Source organism: Oryx dammah, unplaced genomic scaffold (genome assembly GCF_014754425.2).
Source record: "Oryx dammah isolate SB20612 unplaced genomic scaffold, SCBI_Odam_1.1 HiC_scaffold_19, whole genome shotgun sequence".
Taxonomy (NCBI): Eukaryota; Metazoa; Chordata; class Mammalia; order Artiodactyla; family Bovidae; genus Oryx; species Oryx dammah.
Window position 1 is genome coordinate 44,575,563 of NW_024070203.1, and position 20,721 is coordinate 44,596,283.

Here is a 20,721-nt window from a genome sequence, read left to right on the forward strand (position 1 = left end):
CCAAAAGTCTGCTATACACATCTGTGTCTTTTTTGCTGTCCTCCATACAGGGTCATCATTGCCATCTTTCTAAATTCCATATATATGTGTTAGTATACTGTATTGGTGTTTTTCTTTCTGGCTTACTTCACTCTGTATAATCAGCTCCAGTTTCATCCATCTCATCAGAACTGATTCAAATGTATTCTTTTTAACGGCTGAGTAATACTCCATTGTGTCCACAGCATTTTGAAGTTATGCTTGTTAAGAAGCACCAGCTGGGTACCAAACATCCGATTAGGTATTTAGAGACATTTTCTCTAATCCTCACAAACAACTCTTCCAAGTGGATGCTTTTAAGATTCATTTTGCAAGCAACAAATGAAGTTCAAGAAGACCAAGTAAGCTGCTTAAGCACCAAAGACTCCTAAGTTGCACAGGTAGAATTTGAACCTTGCCCAATCTGACTTGAAAGCCCCAATCTTGCTACTCTACAATGCTGCCTCCCAGTTTTAAAACAGATTGTTGGTTCCATTGTGGAATTAGGCACATTTTTCAAATTCATTGTACTGCCTAATCTGTTTTAGGATAAAAGGCCAATGGGATGGAGTAAGGCAAGATGTTTATATGAAATTGGAAAAAAAAAAAAACAACTGTTAGGCAACAAAAGTTCAAATAAAGCAAGCAGATAAATTCTTACCTATATTATTGAGATAAAATAATTACCCTATTTTTAGGTTATGAGTGTTATAATTAAGATACTACGCTAGAAATCTGAAACCAATAAAGTAATGAGTAACTTCAAAGTGAGACATTGATTATTTAAATATCCTTTTTCTAGCTGTATTTTAAGTAAAAATTTAGTTGCTATTGTGAAATGAAAACACTATGACAAGCATTATGAATTTTATAGGTATCTTGATTCTAGCTATGACTGTGTTTCATATAAGGAAAAACTTGTTTCTAATTCTTATGGGTTTTATTTAAAATTCAAGTTCTACTTAGATTTCTTCTCATAAGCATAAACTTGTCAAAAATATTTAGTTGCTACCATTGAAGGTTTGTGTCTCCCCGAAATTCATATGTTGAATCCTAAACCTCAAGCTGATGATATTAGGAGGTGAGGGGCATTTAGGAAGGGGTTAAATTGTGAGGATGAAGCTTATTTTCAGACTGAATTGTTCTGATTTGATAGTTGATCCAGTAAGATGATGTTTCTGTCCTACCAGCTGAGCCCATGGAAACAAATGAAGTGTGATGTTTAAATCCTTAGATTTCGGCATCTAACAGTATCCCAGTTTCACTGAGCATCCTTGGGCAAGCTGTTTAATTCCCCAGTGACTGGCAAATAAAAGCACTGAACATTTTGCAGCTCCCATACAAATCGGGAAGGAGCCCCACAACTAGAGGAATGTCCAGTGTATCTGCTGCTGTATTTTTGAAAGCCTTTTTTTTAAGCCTCTAATAAAAGATTTTTATTGACTATTTTCTAAGGGCTTTCAGAGATTGAAGGATAATTGTCATATAAGCAAATTAATTATATACAAAAATGGACTGCCTTCAAAAATCTTAGGAAAACAAGAATCATAGACCTTATACGCATTTGGCACTTTTTTTTTTTTTTCCTTTGGGGATATTAAAATAATGTGTTTGACAGAATGACAACAGTAAAAACATGTTTTTAAGTGATTTGGTTTAGAAAGGATTTTTCCGTTATGTGCTACTTCTGTAGATAAAATAGTTATAGAAATTGCCATGACAGAAAATAATGAGTTCCTGTTTGGCTTCCTTGTTGGCTCAGATGGTAAAGAATCTGCCTGCAATGGGAGGAGAACTGGATTTCATCCCTGGGTCAGGAAGATCCCCTGGAGAAGGGAATAGCTCCACTATTCTTGCCTGGAGAATCCCATGGACAGAGGAGCCTGGCAGGCTACAGTCCATAGGCTTGCAAAGAGCTGGACACAATAGAGATTTTCACTATATATCACTATATAAGTAGTACCAAGAATATCAATCATGATGTGACAATAATAATTTTTGAAAACATTCTAGTATTTATTCTTGCTTAAACACCCTGTCTGATAATGTAATAGCAATAAGATTTGTAGGACTTTATTTTGTTTTTATAATATGAGAAGTTTCACTTAAATGAGTCTTCTTTTTTTAAATTTTAACTTCCATACTGGCATAAGATGAGGTATCTAATGTGAGATATGGGAAGAAATACTGAAAAAATTATATTTCTCATTTTTATCCACATGTGGAACCTTCTTGTTTATTCACTTGCTTGGCATGCTGGACCTCCCAGGTACCCTTTGTAGTAAAATTAAAATCGAATTATGTTCAATTACTTGTTTACCCTTATAATTGGATCACAGTTTCTAAATGGCCTACATAAACCAAATCAAACATATATTTAGTTTATCTATATGTATGTCTTCTGTTATCTTCCTAATCACTGAACAGTTAATTTGTCTCGCTGGTATAAAATAAATATTTTAGATCAAATCAGACTGTATATATTATTGCTATAAATCAAAGAATACTAACATTTCAGAATAAGAATCAAAATTCAGAGTATGTATTTATTTCAATTGTGATCATTAGTGCTTAAAACTGAATATGAACTACCTAAAACAGAAAAGCAAATAACTGTGTATCAATGGCATCATGTATTATGTTTCAGTAAATCTGTGTTTTCAGGAAAGAGCATTTAAGTTTTAAAATTAACATTTTTTTTCAGAATGTTAATATAATAGTCTATTTTCTTACTTAAAACCAGAAATTCTATGATATTTAAATGCTTTTTGTTCTTAGTCACTCTGTCGTGTCTGACTCTTTATGACCCCATGGACTGCAGCCTGCCAGACTCCTCTGTCCATGGGTTGCCATGCCCTCCTCCAGGGTCTTCCCAGCCCAGGGATCAAACCCAGGTCTCCCACGTTGTAGGCAGACTTTTTACCATCTGAGCCCTCAGGGAAGCCCGTAACATCTAAATCATGCCATATAAAAGTCAGAAAAAGAAATGAAATTTTGGAAAGAGTAACTTATGACTTGAAATATGGTAATTATATAATAAGTTAGATAAAGAAATTAGTTAAGACCCCTTGAGAAAATCTATTCTACAAGCTAACTCTGGTTACCAGTGCAAACTGTTTTAGTTTGCAGAAGTCAGAGAGAAAGTAGTTTTACTATAAATAAATTCTGTGATCCTTTTAAGAGATCAATTGAGGTGTACATCAGAAAAAATAAATTCTAGACTAAGGTAGTTAAAATTTAACAAATCAGTGTTTATATTCTGAGATAAGTCACCAAATGTATTTCTTTTTTTAGACTGTTAAGCCAAAAGATGAATCATCCTAAAATCTTTATACCTTATTGCCTTTTCTATTGGTGCAGACATTTGTATTTGGTGTTGTCTTTCTTAAGAATTTTAAGAGCATAGTTACAAGAATGAAAGAAGGTCTTTATCTTGTCTATTAAAATCTCTGCAAGGACTCCATATACTTGACATTTTCTCAGCCAATCTTGTTTTCCAGGGCATCAAATTACTTATCAGCAAATTTCAGTGTAGGCTCTCCAAATCCTAATAAACAAAGCACTTTAACACTGACTCATTTGAAAACCATTACGCGAGTTGTATTTATTACAGAAAGTTATCAGAAAAACAAACTTAAATTATGCTTCCTGCCTCAAAACGAACTTAAAACCTAGGAAGTATATCAAGCTTATGCATAGTACTAACAGAAACTTTATTCAATTAGTAACTGTTTGTCACCTAGTAGGTAAAGGTAAAGGTGCGTGTTCAGTCATGTCTGACTCTTTGCGACTCCGTGGACTGTAACCCCCTGGACTCCTCTGTCTGTGAAATTTTCCAGGCAAGAATACTGGAATGGGTTGCCATTTCCTACTCCAGGGGATCTTCCTGACCCAGGGATCAAACCCATGTCTCTTGAGTCTCCTGTATTGGCAGGCAGTTTCCTTACTGCTGAGCCACCAGAGAAGCCCTATTCAGTTCAGTTCAGTTTAGTCGCTCAGTCGTGTCCAACTCTTTGCGACCCCATGAATCGCAGTACACCAGGCCATCCTGTCCATCACCAACTCCTGGAGTTCATTCAGACTCACGTCCATCCAGTCAGTGATGCCATCCAGCCATCTCATCCTCTGTCGTCCCCTTCTCCTCCTGCCCCCAATCCCTCCCAGCATCAGGGTCTTTTCCAATGAGTCAACTCTTCACATCAGGTGGCCACAGTACTGGAGTTTCAGCTTTAGCATCATTCCTTCCAAAGAACACCCAGAGCTCATCTTCAGAATGGACTGGTTGGATGTCCTTGCAGTCTAAGGGACTCTCAAGAGTCTTCTCCAACACCACAGTTCAAAAGCATCAATTCTTTGGCGCTCAGCCTTCTTCACAGTCCAACTCTCACATCCATACATGACCACAGGAATGGGTACATAAATAAAGCATGGCATAGAGGAGACCAAATTTTGTTGCTATACTCACACATCTTACATTCTACCGTGTTCTATTGAAATATAGAGAATGTTACTGTTATGGAGAATAAGTAGGGTCATAAAATACCCACTTTGGGAGCCTTTCTGTTTGATATGAATCAAGCTAGCTCACCTGGCTGAAACTTCAACCTCCGAACACAATGGTTTCAGATTTCTAAGGGATTTTCTCAGGGATCCCTTCTAAGGGATCTTTTCCTATACTTTATCCCCCTGCTCTACCTCTGATCCCTCCTAAGTAGATGGAACTTGCTGGGTTTTGCTGGAACTTCCTTTATTTCCTCCTCAGAAAAATGTACAACTTTCTCAAGAAGAATTGCTTGGAGGCTGCCCATGATTCCTTCCCTCATGCTAATTCTACATCCAGTAACAATTTCTCAGATATTGTGATGTGTGCATCACTGGCAATATTCCCTCAGGTGCCATCTAACCCTGCTAAACTCTTACCGCTCTTTGGTACAAAGTAATATTACTGGTAATTTGGCAATTTTGGTCTGCCTCATAATTCTGCTGCTCATCACAAATTACTTTCAATTACTTCCAATCTTATGGAATGGAAATCGCAAAGAAAGACACATGAACCATCTGACTAAGGCAGCTCAACATATTGTCACTCCCAGGGCTGTGGCATGGAAAACTCTGATCACATCAGAGAGGGAGAGAGATTGACTATATATAGAAGAACTCAGCGATCTAACGTGTTCCCAGGGCCACATACAAAAGAGGGGGTGGTCTCCCATCAGATATGCATGTGAGGCAGCTTTCCATTTCAGGACCATGAGGGAATGGTCCCTGATTAAAGGAAGGAATGGCTGAGGAGGGAACAAAAGCTTTGGCAGTTTTTCAAAAGGGTGGTTTGGCTCCCCACACAATCCCATTTTTCAACCTGTTAGAAATCAGCACTTTAAGACTTCCCGCAGCTGCTCCATGCTGGATGCTGCTTACTAGGCAGACTTGCTAAGCAGCGCTCTGATGGAGGCTACAGATGCAGCGCCCCAAGCTCAAGTGCATCTACTCTGAGATTTCTAACTTCGATCAGATGAGATGGTGCCTGTGTTACAGGAGACCTGGGTTCGATCCCTTGGTTGGGAAGATCCCTTGGAGAAGGAAAAAGCAAACGACTCCAGTATCCTTGCCTGGAAAATGCCATGGACAGAGGAGCCTGGTGGGCTGTAGTCCATGGGACCGCAAAGAGTTGAGCACAACTGAGCGGCTAATGCATTCACACTTTCAGTCTGACTCTTTGCGACCTCATGAACTGCAGCATACCAGACTCCCACTATCTGTGGGAGTTTTCTCTAACTAATATCCATTACATCATCTCGTCCTCTGTTGCCCCCTTCTCCTCCTGCCCTCAATCTTTCCCAACATCAGAGACTTTACAGTGACTTGACTTTTCGCATCAGGTGGCCAAAGTATTGAAGCTTCAGCTTCAGCATCAGTCCTTCCAATGAATATTCAGGGTTGATTTCCTTTAGGATGGACTGATTTCATCTCCTTGCAGTCCAAGGGACGCTCAAGTGTCTTCTCCAGAACCACAGTTTGAAAGCATCAATTCTTCAGTGCTCAGCCTTCTTTATGATACAACTCTCAGGTCTGTACATGACTACTGGAAAAACCGTACATACTTGGCAGTAAAATTGACTGTTCAACTAAAAAGTCGCTAGTTGGAGAAAGAAAAATACCAACATTCTCTGGTAGAGTCTTACCTATTTTTGGCATTCCAGACATAGTCTAATACTACTACACAATAGGGATGAATGGGAGGTCTATCCCCTACCAGAGCTATTAATATAAAGAGGAGGCACTTATGGGCCCTGTGTCCTACCTGACAGTATCGGTATCAACTGAGAACTTGGTAGAAAGACAATCCCTAGACCATCCTCCAGACCAGACTCAGGAACCCTGTGGATAAAACTCAGCAATCTATGTTTTAAGAAGTCCTCCAGGTCATCAGTCCTCAAACTTTTTGGCACCAGGGACCAGTTTTGTGGAAGATGATTTTTTCATAGCTAGGGGTTGGGGGAGATGGTTTCAGGATATTTCAAGTGTATTACATTTATTGTGCACTTTATTTCTAATCTAAAGCTGCCACTGATCTGACAGGAGGTACCTGTCAGCTCGGAGGAGGTCTGTGGCCTGGAGGCCGGGGACTCCTGCAGTCCAGGCGAGTGTAGTGCACCCTAGAAACTGAGAACATTGCTCCACGCTGCCTGTCCAATAAGGACCTCAACTGCCTATTTCTATGTGGATAGATTTTTAAAGGGGTGCTCTCTAAGGATGACAGCAGGCTGAAAGCATACTCGCACTTCGCCAGATCATTTTAGAGACAGGGAATCCAGTTTAAAATGCGGACCAATGGTCATGTTGAAGGAAGCTTGTGGATTCCAATGCCTAGAGCTGCTTTTAGCTCAGACATTCTGTGTTTGGCTGTTTTCTCTTGGAGTTTCCTTAGCCCCACGGCAGTCTGGCAGTTTGAATGTAATCCTTTTTCATGACTGCCTCAAATTTCAGGAAGGTTGGAATGTCGCCTGGGTCATCCATGGTGTGAGTAATAACCTGGCCAAGGTGTGTGTCAGTGGTCCACATTCTGGTCAATCTGCCTGGAAAATCCAGTTTAGTTGGTCCCAAGGGGTGGTAAGGATCAGTCCTGCTCCATGCGTCATCTTCTCTACCTAATTGTGCGTTGACATTTTTATATCTGAGTTGAGGTAAAGCAGAAGAGACTGAAAAAAAAAAAAACAAAAACAAATCTATTTTCCATGTGTGCCCTCCGTAGATTTGGTTTTAAAATTCTTAAACTTCTGCCAGGAGTGTAATTAGCAGCCTAGATAAGAGGCCACCAACATCAGCGTCATGTCTGCAGTCAGGCTTGTGTGAGAGAACTATAAATTTGATTAGAGAGTTACCGATAGTTTGCAGGCTCATATCTCACTTTCAGAAGATAGGAAGTTAAAAGGAAAATGTGAGAGAAAAGAGCATGTCACCATCCATCATTTTGTTTTAGAGGTTTATGTTCAGAGATTCTTGTGAACAAGGGAGAGAATTTAAAAAGCAGAATATGAAGAAAGCCCTCTGGTGAAGGGGAGTGTTATTCTATTCCATTCCAGGGTCAGGAGAAAGGTGCTTTGTCTTGATGTATTGTTACCTCATGTGATATAAACAGCAAGAGAAAAGAAATAGAGTGCCTACAGATGAATGCTAGAAGGAAGATTTTTAAGAGAATACACTAAAATAAGGAGAGTGAAAAAAAGCTGGCTTAAAACTCAACATTTGAAAAACTAAGATCATGACTTCAAATAAAGGAGGATAGTGAAAAAGCTGACTTAAAACTCAACATTCGAAAAATGAAGATCATGGCATCCGGTCCCATTACTTCATGGCAAATAGATGGGGAAACAGTGAGAGACTTTATTCTTGGGTTCCAAAATCACTGTGGATGATGACTGCAGCCATGAAATTAAAAGATACTTGCTTCTAGGAAGGAACACTATGACAAATCTAGACAGCGTATTAAAAAGCAGAGACATCACTTTGCTGACAAAAGTCCATATAGTCAAAGCTATGGTTTTTCCAGTAGTCATATATGGATGTGAGAGCTGAACCATAAAGAAGGCTGAGACTGTGGTGCTGGGGGAGACTCTTGAGAGTCCCTTGGATAGCAAGGAGATCAAACCAGTCCTCAAGGAAATCAAACCAGTCCTCAAGGAATCCTCAAGGGAATCAACTCTGAATATTCATTGGAAAGACTGATACTGAAGGTGAAGCTCCAATACTTTGGTCACCTGATGCGAAGAGCTGACTCATTGGAAAAGACTCTGATGCTGGGAAAGATTGAGGGCAGGAGGAGAAGGGGGTAACAGAGAATGAGATGGTTCGATGGCATCATTGAACCAGTGGACATGAGTTTGAGCAGCCTCCGGCAGACAGTGAAGGACAGGAAGACCTGGCATCCTGCAGTTCATGGGGTTGCTAAGAGTTGGACATGACTTAGTAACTGAACAACAACGAACAGCAACTAAAATAAAGAGTAAAATCTAGGTACTGTTGGAAACTTCCTGTTGGCAAAAGAGTTCCTGGAGTAGAACTGTTTATCAGAGGTTCTGGAAGGTAGAAGCTGTATCTGGCACACAGATAGTGCCGCTAGGGGGGCCTGAGAAATGGTGTCAGAGGGCCAGACCACCCACCAGAGGTCAAATGGAATGGCCAAGGGTAAGGGAGACCCAGAGATGGAGTCAATGGGTTTGGAAAGCAGAATGAGAGGAAGAACATCCAGGGAACTCCCCGAGGAACTGAGGCTTAGTTGGGACTGGGTGGAGGGCAGCAAAGTTCCACAGACCGCAGTGCCATTCTTCTAGAGTAGCGAAGACACTCTTACAAGTCTTTAGTGATTTCAGATAAGATGCTGTTTACATCAGATAGTTACTCAGGGGGGTAGGAGGGGCACATAAATGTAAATTAGTATGCTAAGCCCTGATGGCGTGGAGGATATCAGACCTGATATTTGAAGCCTCAGGAAGCTTGACAAGTAACTGGAGAGATCCTGAAAATACACCCAGGTCTTACAGCAGATTGCAGTCTCATTACTCAGTGAAGGGCTTTGCCTCTGAAGATCTCTGATAAATTTTTGATGTTGATGACAATTTGCCTTTTATAAGACTTTGAAACTGAATAAGTGACAATGAATTGTTAGTGAGTGAGTGAAAATTGCTCAGTCGTGCCCAACTGTTTGTGACCCCATTGACTATACACTCCATGGAATTCTCCAGGCCAGAATACTGGAGTGGGTAGCCTTTCCCTTCTCCAGGGGATCTTCCCAACCCAGGGATCAAACCCAAGTTTCCCACATTGCAGGCTGATTCTTTACCAGCTGAGCCACAAGAGAAGCCCACCCCTAAATTGTTAGAATTTCCTTCAAAAAATAATTCTGGAGAAACGCTGGAATCCTGAAATGGAAAACGAACATTTAGAAAGAGACTTAGAAATAACTCTATGACCAATGTTATGAAAGACACTTTGAGAATTAAAGGGAGACTTTGGAGGACAAGGATAAGGTAATCTTCTACCCCTTTGTAGAAAATGGTTCAAATTTTCTTAAAACCTAAACTGTTTATGGTGGTTCCCTGAATCCAGTTGGCAGTTATGATATACTGTTGTTTTCCAGTGAAACAGAATATCATGTCCTTCAAAACAGCTAAATTAAATCGTCATTTTTGTTCAGTTGCTAAATTGTGTTTGAAGTTCTTTGTGGAAATTTTGGATCCCGGGGAGGGCAAGCCTGGTACACACCTCAGTCTGCTCAGCATCTCCCCTCTGTCCAGCTGCCTCTCTGCACCTCCACCAGCATATCTAAAATGAAAGCTCCGTGAGGATGGAAATTTGGTTCACTGTGTCCACAGCTCCCGCCCCCTAACCCCCAAACTGAAACAGTGCTTGGGCCACTGTAGGCACCTGCCTAGACCCTCCTCCTTCTTCCATTTCTAGTTTATTGTAAAAGCTTCCCAAATGGCCTTCCAAGAGGCCCCGATGAATATTATTTTCTTAGTGCAGCTTTTATTATATTAGGCAATAATTTAAAACTTTCACAGTGTCCTGTTTTATTAAGTCTACATCTTTTCATTTAATTTGCAAGATCCCATCTGAATACATTCTGTAATCTAGATGTGTTTGTTGCTTTCAATACACTACTTTCACTGAAGCTGTTAGTTTTTTTGTTATACTTGGTTTTCCCCTTCTCTCTCTCTCTCTTTTCTTTTCTCATCTTTCCCCCCTTCAAGGGAGACTTCTTTTTCCAAAGTAAGTGTACTGTATTATTTCGCTACTCTTTCCTTGAAATACCCTTCCTCTTTTTCTTCACCTAATCGAACTTCAGCATTTTCAAAGCCCAGTGCAAGTACCACCTACTCCATTAACATTTCCTGAATTAATCCAGATTCTATTCATCCTCTCCTCTGAACTAGATAAGTTAGAAATGTTAACTTGGCATTTAACTTCATGCATGCCATAGTGCATTCAATTTAGTTAAAAAAACAAATTTGATGAGTGTTTACTCTTTAGTTAGGGCTTCCTGGTGGCTCAGTGGGTAAAGCGTCTGCGTGCAATGCGGGAGACCCGGGTTCGATCCCTGGGTTGGGAAAATTCCCTGGAGAAGGAAATGGCAACACACGCCAGTACTCTTGCCTGGAGAATCCCATGGACGGAGGAGCCTGGTAGGCTACAGTTCACAGTGTGGCGAAGAGTTGGACACGACTGAGCGACTTCACTTTTTTTCTTTCTTTCTTTATTCTTTAGTTAGATACTGCTTTCTTCCAGAAAGTATTAAGGGAAGATTGAAGTATAGAATACATAGCATGATGGCATGAAAACAGAAAGATGACTGAATGTCTTCTAGGCCAAATGTGAAAAATTAAGAATACACTTATTTGAGTCTTATCACATCACATGGTTCAACTGAACTGATGGTACCAGAAGCTTTTAAAAAAGAAAAATATTGAGTGTTTTGGATTAAAAAAAAAAAAAGTATAAAAAAGAAGTAGCACTCATCACTATCCTCCCACTGCTTACACTATTCAAACCTTGCCCCCAAAATGCATATGGCTGGTGGTGGTATGTTTTAACCAACATTTTGGACTAGCACTAGACAGCCACTTGGCCCTGGATTTTTTTTCCTTGTTTCTTCTTACAAAGCAAGACATTGGAATCAGCTGGATCTCAAAACATTACCAAGCAAGCAAAATTTGAATTACTGCTACAGCCACCAGTCTCCTGAGTGAGCTTCCATATGTTTCCTCTTGACTGGTCCATCTTCCTTAAGTCTGTCTGGTAAGACATAGGGACTCTTCAGCAACATTTACTTAACAATGTTTATTGATCACATACATGTGCCTGGTACTATGACAGGCTGTGATATGCACTACAGTAGTCTCTGAGGATGCTATCTTTCGTTGGCTTATTCACCATTAAGACTGAGTCAATGGAAGGTGACTGTTGACTCATAAACTTGGAGATTTTTCCTAGCCAAGTCATACTGGTCAGTTCAATTAAAATGAGATCTGACTCATTTGTTTGAAACCCAAACACATTTGCTATCTTTGTCACCTCTGCTTGTACCTCACTTAAAATGCCCCAAGTTTTATTAGCAACTGTTTTGACATATGCTTCTTCTAACTGTGGGAGCCAGCTTTGTGCATGTGCAAACTTTAGCATCTCAATTTCACTGGTATCTTTTACATCTCATTTCCTGCCCTGGGATGACCAATGAGAATCATTCTAAACTAATATATGCACAACTGCAAAGATCAGGGAGATCAATGATCAGGGACCACCTTTGACCAGGAGCCTATGGATAAATGCTCTATGCTTTCATTCTTCAAGTGGACATGTTTTGCAACGATCCTTAGAATTCTTGTGGGATTGAGCAGCAACCACCAGTAAAGGGTGTGACTCAATAACACACCTTTCTCTTCCTTTTATGTGTCACTCGGTGTTCCTCACTCCTGCCTCCACCCCAGACCATAAATTGGATTGCACGTAAGCCTCTGGTTTACTTTCTGTATTAGGGTGAACCAGGTTAAGAAATGCAGGATAATTCTTACCTCTTTTCAAGAGAATGTAAATATACTCAGGTATTCTGTAGAAAACTGCTTATACATAGATTGGGTCCCCTTTTCCTTTCCTTTTCTCCAAGGTGAGCTCATCACTAAAAAATACCTTAAGAAATCTCTCTCAGAGTTTGCAGTGTATCAAGCTCAATATGAACTAGGCTTTAGAGACATAAAAATATGAAAAATAAAACTCACCTTTAAGACACTTGGTGTGTGTTGATAGACATCAAAGCAAACAAAACATAGTAAAGTAAGAACTGTGGTAAAGATTTGCATAGGTAGTAAGACTTCTGGAAGAAAAACTTCTGAAAAAAAGGAGAATCTGTAATTAAAACCTAGGATTAAGCCAAATAGTAAATGCTGCTGCTGCTGCTAAGTCACTTCAGTCGTGTCTGACTCTGTGTGACCCCATAGATGGCAGCCCACCAGGCTCCCCCGTCCCTGGGATTCTCCAGGCAAGGGCAACATAAATTCTGCCAGAGATAATTATAAGCCAGAGAGGCTTAATAAAATATCAGCACAAAAGTAAAAGCAGTTTGGAGTTTATGGAGTATAAAATCCACAGTGAAATATCCAAGAAGGTGAAGTTGCAGACACAGGTAGGGATCGTGCAATAGCGAGATTTGAATGATTTGGTAAGGAAACCATTACTCATTTTGCACAAGAGTCTCCAGTAAAAATGGTAGTTCTTAAAGTCTTTTGAGTCGAAGATTAGTTTTGAGCATCTGGTTGAGGTTACTGTCTCCTTGTCCAAAAAAGGGCACATCCACCAAAAACTTTTTATTCCATTTATTGTGAATTGCAGTGATTCCCCTGAAACCTGTTTATGGGTCCCTTAAGAATACTCGTGTTAAAATTCCTTGCACCGAAATATTTAAAGCCTGAAAATAATAAAGCATGAGGATTTGTTTGGAATTTTCTGGTAGCCATATGGAAAATGAATTTTTGAAGGACAGTTTCTGTGTATAAATAACATCAAAGAAACTATGTAATAATCCAAGCAAGACAAGATGAGCAGCATGATTGTAGTAGTAGAATAAAGAAGTGCTGGATTCAGGAAATTCCTTTAGGAAATGTAATTAATAAGAATGAGATTCATTAGCCATGTGTCATGCAAGGCAGAGAATGATGCAGAAGAGTTTGCTTTGGACAATTTACTTTGAGATGTTTCTGGTTAGTTCAGTTAAAATGTCCAATTAGTATTGGGTTATACAAATCTCAGGATGAAAACTCAAGATAAATTTTTGAAAAACCACCCTACATGTAGTTAAACCATAAGAGTGGGTGAACTGATTCAGGGAGATGGTACAGACTGGGAACAGAGTATTCACACAAAGTAGAAATGAAAGTAAAATAAAAACAAGATCAGGAAGTTTTCCTCTGTGTATGGCAAGTAGAAGATCTGGCAGTCTTAGTGTATAGCCAATTGTCTCAGAATGGCAGCAGGACAAACCAAATTAAAATAGACTGAGGGGTGAAATAAAACTGTGGAAGTAGAGACATTGGTGGAGAGTTAATATCTAAAATATATGAAGAGCTTGTGCAACTTAAAATTTAAAAACTTAAAAAACTGGATTAAAAAATAGGCAGAGAACCTGAATAGACCTTTTTTTTTTTTAAAGAAAACATGTAGATGGCCAACAGGCACATGGAAAGATGCTCAACATCACTCATTATCAAGGAAATGGAAATCAAAACTGCAATGAGACACTACCTCACAGTTGTCAGAACAGCTATTATCAAAACCACAAAAAACAACAGGTTCTGGAAAGGATACAGAGAAAAGGGAATCCTCATGCCCTGTTGGTAGGAATGTAAGTTGGTGTGACTGCTATACAAAATAGCACAGAAGTTCTTCAAAAAATTAAAAATAGAACTACCATGTGATCCAACAATTCCACTTCTGAGTATTTCTCTGGAAATGCAACAAAAACGCTAACTCAGGAAGATATTTGCACCCGTATATTCATTGCAGCATTATTTCCAATTTATAATAGCCAAGATATGGGACAACTCACATGTTCATACGTAGAATCTAGAAAACAAAACAGGAACAAATAAAACAGAAACAGACTCATGGATGCAGAGATCACACTGTTGGTTGCTAGAGGGGAGGGAGGTTGAGGGGCAGCCAAAATAAATGAAAGAGATTAAGAGATATCAACATCCAGTTATGAAAGAAGTAAGTCATGGGGATACAAAGTAGAGCATAAAGAATATGGTCAATAATATTGTAATAACTTTGCTTGGTGGCAGATGGTAACTATGCTTCTCTTAGTGACCATTTCAGAATGTATATGTGTGTATGTATATATATATATATTTATATTTATATACATATTTCAGCTTTCTATAAAGAAACTGAGTGCTGAAGAATTGATGCTTTTGAACTGTGGTGTTGGAGAAGATTCTTGGGAGCCCCTTGGACTGCAAAGAGATCCAACCAGTCCATCCTAAAGGAAATCAGTCCTGACTATTCATTGGAAGGACTGATGCTGAAGCTGAAACTCCAATATTTTGGCCACCTGATGCGAAGCAGTGACTCACTGGCAAAGACCCTGATGCTGGGAAATATTGAAGGTGGGAGGAGAAGGGGACGACAGAGGATGAGATGGTTGGATGTCATCACCAACTCAACGGACATGAGTTTGAGTAAACTCTGGGAGTTGGTGATGGACAGGGAGGCCTGGCGTGCTGTAGTTCATGGGGTCGCAAAGAGTCAGACATGACTCAACTGACTGACTGACTGATAAAATATATTTATGTGTATATATATATATATATATAACACTATAATGTACACTTGAAACTAATAGGATGTCTTATGTTATACTTTGATTTTTTTAAAAAGGCATTGATGGAAGCATTTTTAAGGAGTTTGACTCAAAGAATAATGAGCTAGAAAAAGCAATAGGTAGATGTTTTAGATAATTATGGGAGGGATGTTGTTTTGTTTGTTTTTTTAAGGTTGAAAGAGAAGTGAGCTTATTTCTATGCTGTGGGAAATGAGCCATAGAGATGAATAGAATGAGTGGTAGTGAGTAAAATAAATGAAGATCCAAGAGGCAGAGGAGATGATGGGACTCAAATCACCAGCCTGATGGATGATCTAAGCCTTGGACAGAGGAGAGGGTCTCTCACCCTTTGTGAATTCGAAAGGTGGTGAATACAGGTCAGGGTAAAGATACTTCTGCAGGTGCTGTGTGAGTGGGAGTAGAAGGTCTTTATTTTTGATTACATAGTTTTTTGGATGGACACAAAAGAGAGGTGATATTTTTGAAGACTGAAAGGAATGGAAGAAAAACTACCAACAAGCTGAAGTTTAAAGTTGAGAACTATTGATTTGTTTGTACTCATCAGTTCTAGAGTGTCATAATGCTTACCAGTAGTTTTCAGCTCCTATGTAAACGAAAATGACAGGTTAATACAGGATTAGGGTCTGGTTGGCAGTAATGACTAAAAGATGTCGGTGCATGGGGATGGAGGGGACAATAGGTCCCATCTGAGTAGGGCAGGAAAGAAATCAGGAGAGGAGCAAAACCCGGAGAGAACTGAGAGAAGATGAAGATATGTATTTGACTGAAGAGGAAGTTGAGGAACTTCCCTGGTTGCCCAGTGGTTAAGAATCTATCGTTCAGCGTGGGGGACGCAGGTTCAATCCCTGGTCAGGAAACTAAGATCCCACATGCTGTGGAGCAACTAAGCCTGTGAGCAGCAATTAGAGAAAGCCCACCCCCTGCAGCAAAGACCCAGTGCAGTCAAAACTAAATAAATAAGAAAGATGACTTTGTGAAAGCACCTAAAGGAAGTGAGTTTGTTATCAGAGAACAGAACACTAGATTTTAAGATTTCTGACAAAGCAATTGAATTATCTGTCCTTGGGTTGGGGAAGGTGAAATGGAAAGAAAGACTCCAGATTTGAGACTGAGGGACTTTGAAATTAGTCAGTACATAAACGTGAACACAAATTTCATTTAAGATAATAGTGACACTTGAGTTGAAGAAGAAAATTTTGAGCCTGATCAAAGTCTTCCCAGGCAGAGAGAAAACAGGTTAATCTTTATACTCCTCTGTTAGCTGAGGTTGAGGGGCTACACAGCCTCCTTTGAAGAGGAGGTACTATAATATTCTTAGAGGAAAAAGGGATGTCCTATTCTTAGATGAGAAAAGGGCTTTCCTTATGACAGGAGGAGCAAGGAACATTGTGTTTAGAGGCTGGCGAATATAGAAGAGTGCTTAATATGGAAGGAGAGTTTCAGAAAGCAAAGAGAAAATGTTTGAGGGTATGAGTACAACTCTTGTAATGTAAAAAAAAAAAAAAAAGTGATTTAACTTTTATTGCAACTGTATTTCCTGGACTTACCCACACAACCCTTGTTTGCATAGCACCTATTAAGCTCCTACAGAAGTAGTGCTGTGTGGATTTCAGCTTGGGAAACATTGGCAGACCACTCAAGGATAACGGGGCTCAGAGGCATTCCTCAATGGGTTGATGCCAAGTCACGGCCAATTCAACTCCAAAGGTGTCTGGAGGGCACAGTTTGGACAATGATGAGGCAGCTTCAAGGCTACCCAATTTGTTGGTGGTTATCCTGGCCATTTTTCTTTTCAACTCAGCTAAATTGAGAACTCCATGAAATCAAGGACAGTTCCTATTTCTTTACATTGCCACAACATTTGGGTTATTATTGAGCATATTGATAAATACTAAACCAGTATTTGTTTTTATTGAAGCTTGCAATGAATAAAAAAAAAAAATTGCAACTTAGGTTTGATTTCTTGTTTCATTCTACCTTTATTGGAGATTTATTTTCCATTTAGGTATACCATCTTAGTTCCCCAACCAGGGATCGAACCCATGTCCTCTGTGTTGGAAGTGTGCCGTGATAAGCACTGGACTGAGAGGGGAGTACTCATTTAGGTTTTTAACCTAATGGTAAATACCCAAATGTGTTGGAACTGGTTGTCAATTTTTAATAGTAATCTTCATTTACATACTTCAATGTCTTGTATACCTACATACATTCTCTCTTTGATAATTTTGATGAAAAAAGAATATTTGATGTTGCCGATGAGTAAAATGTTTACCCCAATTATTAGAAGTAAACAAAATAAAAAGAAAGAGCTGGGAAGATTTGAGAAGTATGTAGCTAAATCAGTCACTTAAATGATGCTTTTTTTTTTTTAGAGTAAAAATTGAAACTTAACTAGAAGTGTTAAGATTTTTGACTGAAAAGTTTTATACGACTATCAGCAAATTACTCTTGAGAATTATTTAACTAGCTTATATAATATAGTAACTTGGTGTATAGAAGATAATATGTAAGTATAAATGTATCATGGGGCTTTTCAGGTGGCTCAGTGGTAAAGAATTCACCTGCCAATGCAGGAGACATGGGTTCGGTCCCCATCCCTGGGTTGGGAAGATGCCCTGGAGAAGGGAATGGCAACCCACTCTAGTATTCTTGCCTGGAGAATTCCATGGACAGGGGAGCCTCAAGGGCTGTAGTCCATGGGGTCACAAAAGAGTCAGACATGACTGAGCCACTAACCACCACCAACAGCAATAAATGTATAATACATACACAAATGTTTAAAATTTATTATTGTAATAACAAAAATATAATGTACAATATTTATACTTATACAAAAGGAAAGAGAGTCATGCATATACATTATTGGATTCTAGTCTGATATATACAAATAAAGATATAAAAGAGTTGAAGATTTTAACTATGAAAAATTCTGATACAGTTATGGATTATATTTGAGTTTGCATTTTTAAAAATATTAATAGTATATATCATGTTTTCATTAATACTCTATGAGGGTACTCACTGTCAGGAAATGCAAGAAAAAAGTAAGGGCACTGGCAGAAACCTCCAACCTCTGGATTATTTGATATACTGTCCTCCAATGTAAGCAGAGCTTATTCTGCTTACTTAGGTCAGAGTTCCCACGTTTATTGATGAGCTCTACCTCTTTTGATAGAGTGCTTTCACAGTATAACTAAGCCCAGACTAACCTCACTACAGAGATGAGGATACAGAAGCTCAGAAATCTATTGTCATGAAAGTCCCCATGCAGTCTTCCTCTCCTGAAGACCCAGTGTCTTTGAGAACCCTGGGCCATCCACGTATTGAATCTTTATGCCCCCTGATGAAACAGATTTTGACCTGCAGGCATTTAAGCTCAGGTTTGATTGATTTGGAAAACTGTGTTTGATGAACCTCTGTGTAACCATGGAAACCTTCTCAGGCCCCTGGACCCAGAAGTCAGGCGAGCACGCTATGTCGGATGCTTGCTTTTCTTCCACTCACTTCCCCATTGCAGTGTCCGTGAAAACATTTACTTATAAACCTTCCTCAGTCAGACTAAGAAGAAAAGCAGATTCTACCTAGACTAATCTTCCCACGGATACAGGAGAAAAGATGAAAGCCTTTTCCTTAAAAGTCAGAAAAGCAAAAACACTATATGACAAGGATTTCAGTAAAGCTTTATTTCTACTTGGAAGAAGCATGCCTGGTTTTAGAATTTAGAAGTTCATAATCATGTTCCCAATAACACATAGCTCACATTTCACAAGTCAGCATTACTGGAGATTTCAATAACTGTTTTTCATCATTTAGGCTTCAAGGAGACAACCTGGCAGAAAGGACAGAAGAGACTTCGCAAATACTTCAGTCTCCAGATGAAACAGTCCCAGAGTCTTTGGGTGAGTTTTAAATCCAACAAGATATATTGTGATTTTAGTATCACTTAAAGATGTCTTTAAAAAGAAAACTAAACCAAGCATCTTTGCTTACACCAAATCACCATAGCTGTCAGTCATCCGCTCACCACTCCTGCAGGTTTTGTGTGTCAGGAAGCTAAGGGCAAAGGAGAAAAAGAAGTGTGAGAAGCAGCCTCTTAATTCCTGTGCTTGTTTAAGGTACAGGGTGACTACATTTTCTACTCTCAAAGTTTGTCGCTAATTCCAACTTGGTTTTGGAACTTACATCACCTACTACCATTCTCATTTTGAGGATCCTTTCAGTCTTCTGGGCAGAAATGTCAATATCAGACTTGATATACTTTCACCTCTCTCAGCCCTATATTAAATTGAACTCAAATCATGTCATTGTCACCAAGGCAGTCTCGTTTCCCCCAAGACTGCCTAGTCTATGCCTTTGCCCTTCTCCATCTAGTGTAAGAGCTCTATAAATAGATTTTCCTTGTACAGTCTCACCCCATGCAGTTCATTATATTTCTAAACATAAATTTTATGTCTTTATTTAAATAAAAAATAAAATTTATTTATTTTTTGTTCTATTTTCTATAGAACAAAATTCAAACTCCTTGGCTTAGCATATTAAGTTCATGCCAGGGCACTTCAAGATGTTTGCTGAATATATAAATAAGTACATGTATTGCCACTACAGTGGCATGTAAGGTATATTACTGTTTCATCATTCATTGTTCTAGCAGGAAGCAGTCCATACATTCAATTGTAATAATTAGAAGAGAAACCATGGGAAAACATTTTCCTTACACCTGGCTAGAGAAGGACATCTTAAACAAGATGCAAAAATTCCTAAACATTAAAAAAGCTCAATTATAGAGTGTTAAGAATTCTTATTCATCAAAAAATGACAGGAAAAAAAGAGGTTGATAAGCTACAAAATAGGAAACTATATTTGTCACTGATCAAAGATTAATATTCAAAAAATGTAAAGTGTATCTATAATTTAATAAACAAAGAATCAGCAAACCAATAGAAAAATAAGCAATAGATATTTCACAGAAGAGGAAACACAAATGGCCAATGAGCATATGAAAAATGTTTTACTCTAGTAACCAAGGAAAAGTAAGGCCCTTGAGAGATGCTGTTTTATGACTTTTTATGTGACACTGAGAAATCTGACAAAATCAAGTGCTGGTGAAGACAGAGACAAAAAGAAAATCATACAACAGCTGGGGCATAAACAATTTTGGAAATAGTTTTCCATTATCCTAAAATCTGAGTGAAGCCCAGAGACTTCACTTCTGGATAAATATGTTAGAAAGCAAGTCTCATGTACCATGAAATGTAAGCAAATTTGTTAGTATGATGGTGGACCGGAAAATGGATAAACTGTGGAATTGTTATACTGTGGGAAACTGAATGCATGTCAGCTACACTCAGGACGGATGATATAAGTGGTATGCTGGTAAATGTTAACAACTGTCTGAAAATGAAAAGCCCTGGTTTGTAGAGATTGCTGGTTTCCATGATATAAATATAATATAAACACCGACTTCAAGCCACCCATTTGAAGTAGCATTTGGGCCTTCCAATCTTGTGTGAATAGGTTGCAACTCACAACTGAATGAATCTTAAAAGCATCATATTTGTTTAAAAAAAGGACTTGTAAAAATACATATCTCAATAAAATAAAATTTGTCTATAAAAAACAATATTGATTGAACAAAAGCAGTCATAGAATGTCATTTTTCTAAGGCTCAAAACTAATAAATCTAAGTAGTATACTCTTTAGGAAAACATACTTTAAGTGGTACAATTATACTGAAAGAAGGGAACGAAAAACTTGAAATGGTGACTATTCTCGGGGGTAGGGGAAGAGAAGAGATGGGATTAGGAAGGAAT

General features: G+C 38.8%; 1 protein-coding gene across 1 annotated transcript in view; it reads left to right on the forward strand.

Annotated features, from left to right (window-relative positions):
* CUNH8orf34 (chromosome unknown C8orf34 homolog) overlaps nt 1–20,721 on the forward strand; it is a 337,095-nt gene that overhangs the window by 226,789 nt on the left and 89,585 nt on the right. Inside the window, exon 9 of the mRNA XM_040261349.1 lies at nt 18,725–18,810. Coding sequence (XP_040117283.1) covers nt 18,725–18,810 — 86 coding nt within the window. The remainder of the gene's footprint in view (nt 1–18,724; nt 18,811–20,721) is intronic.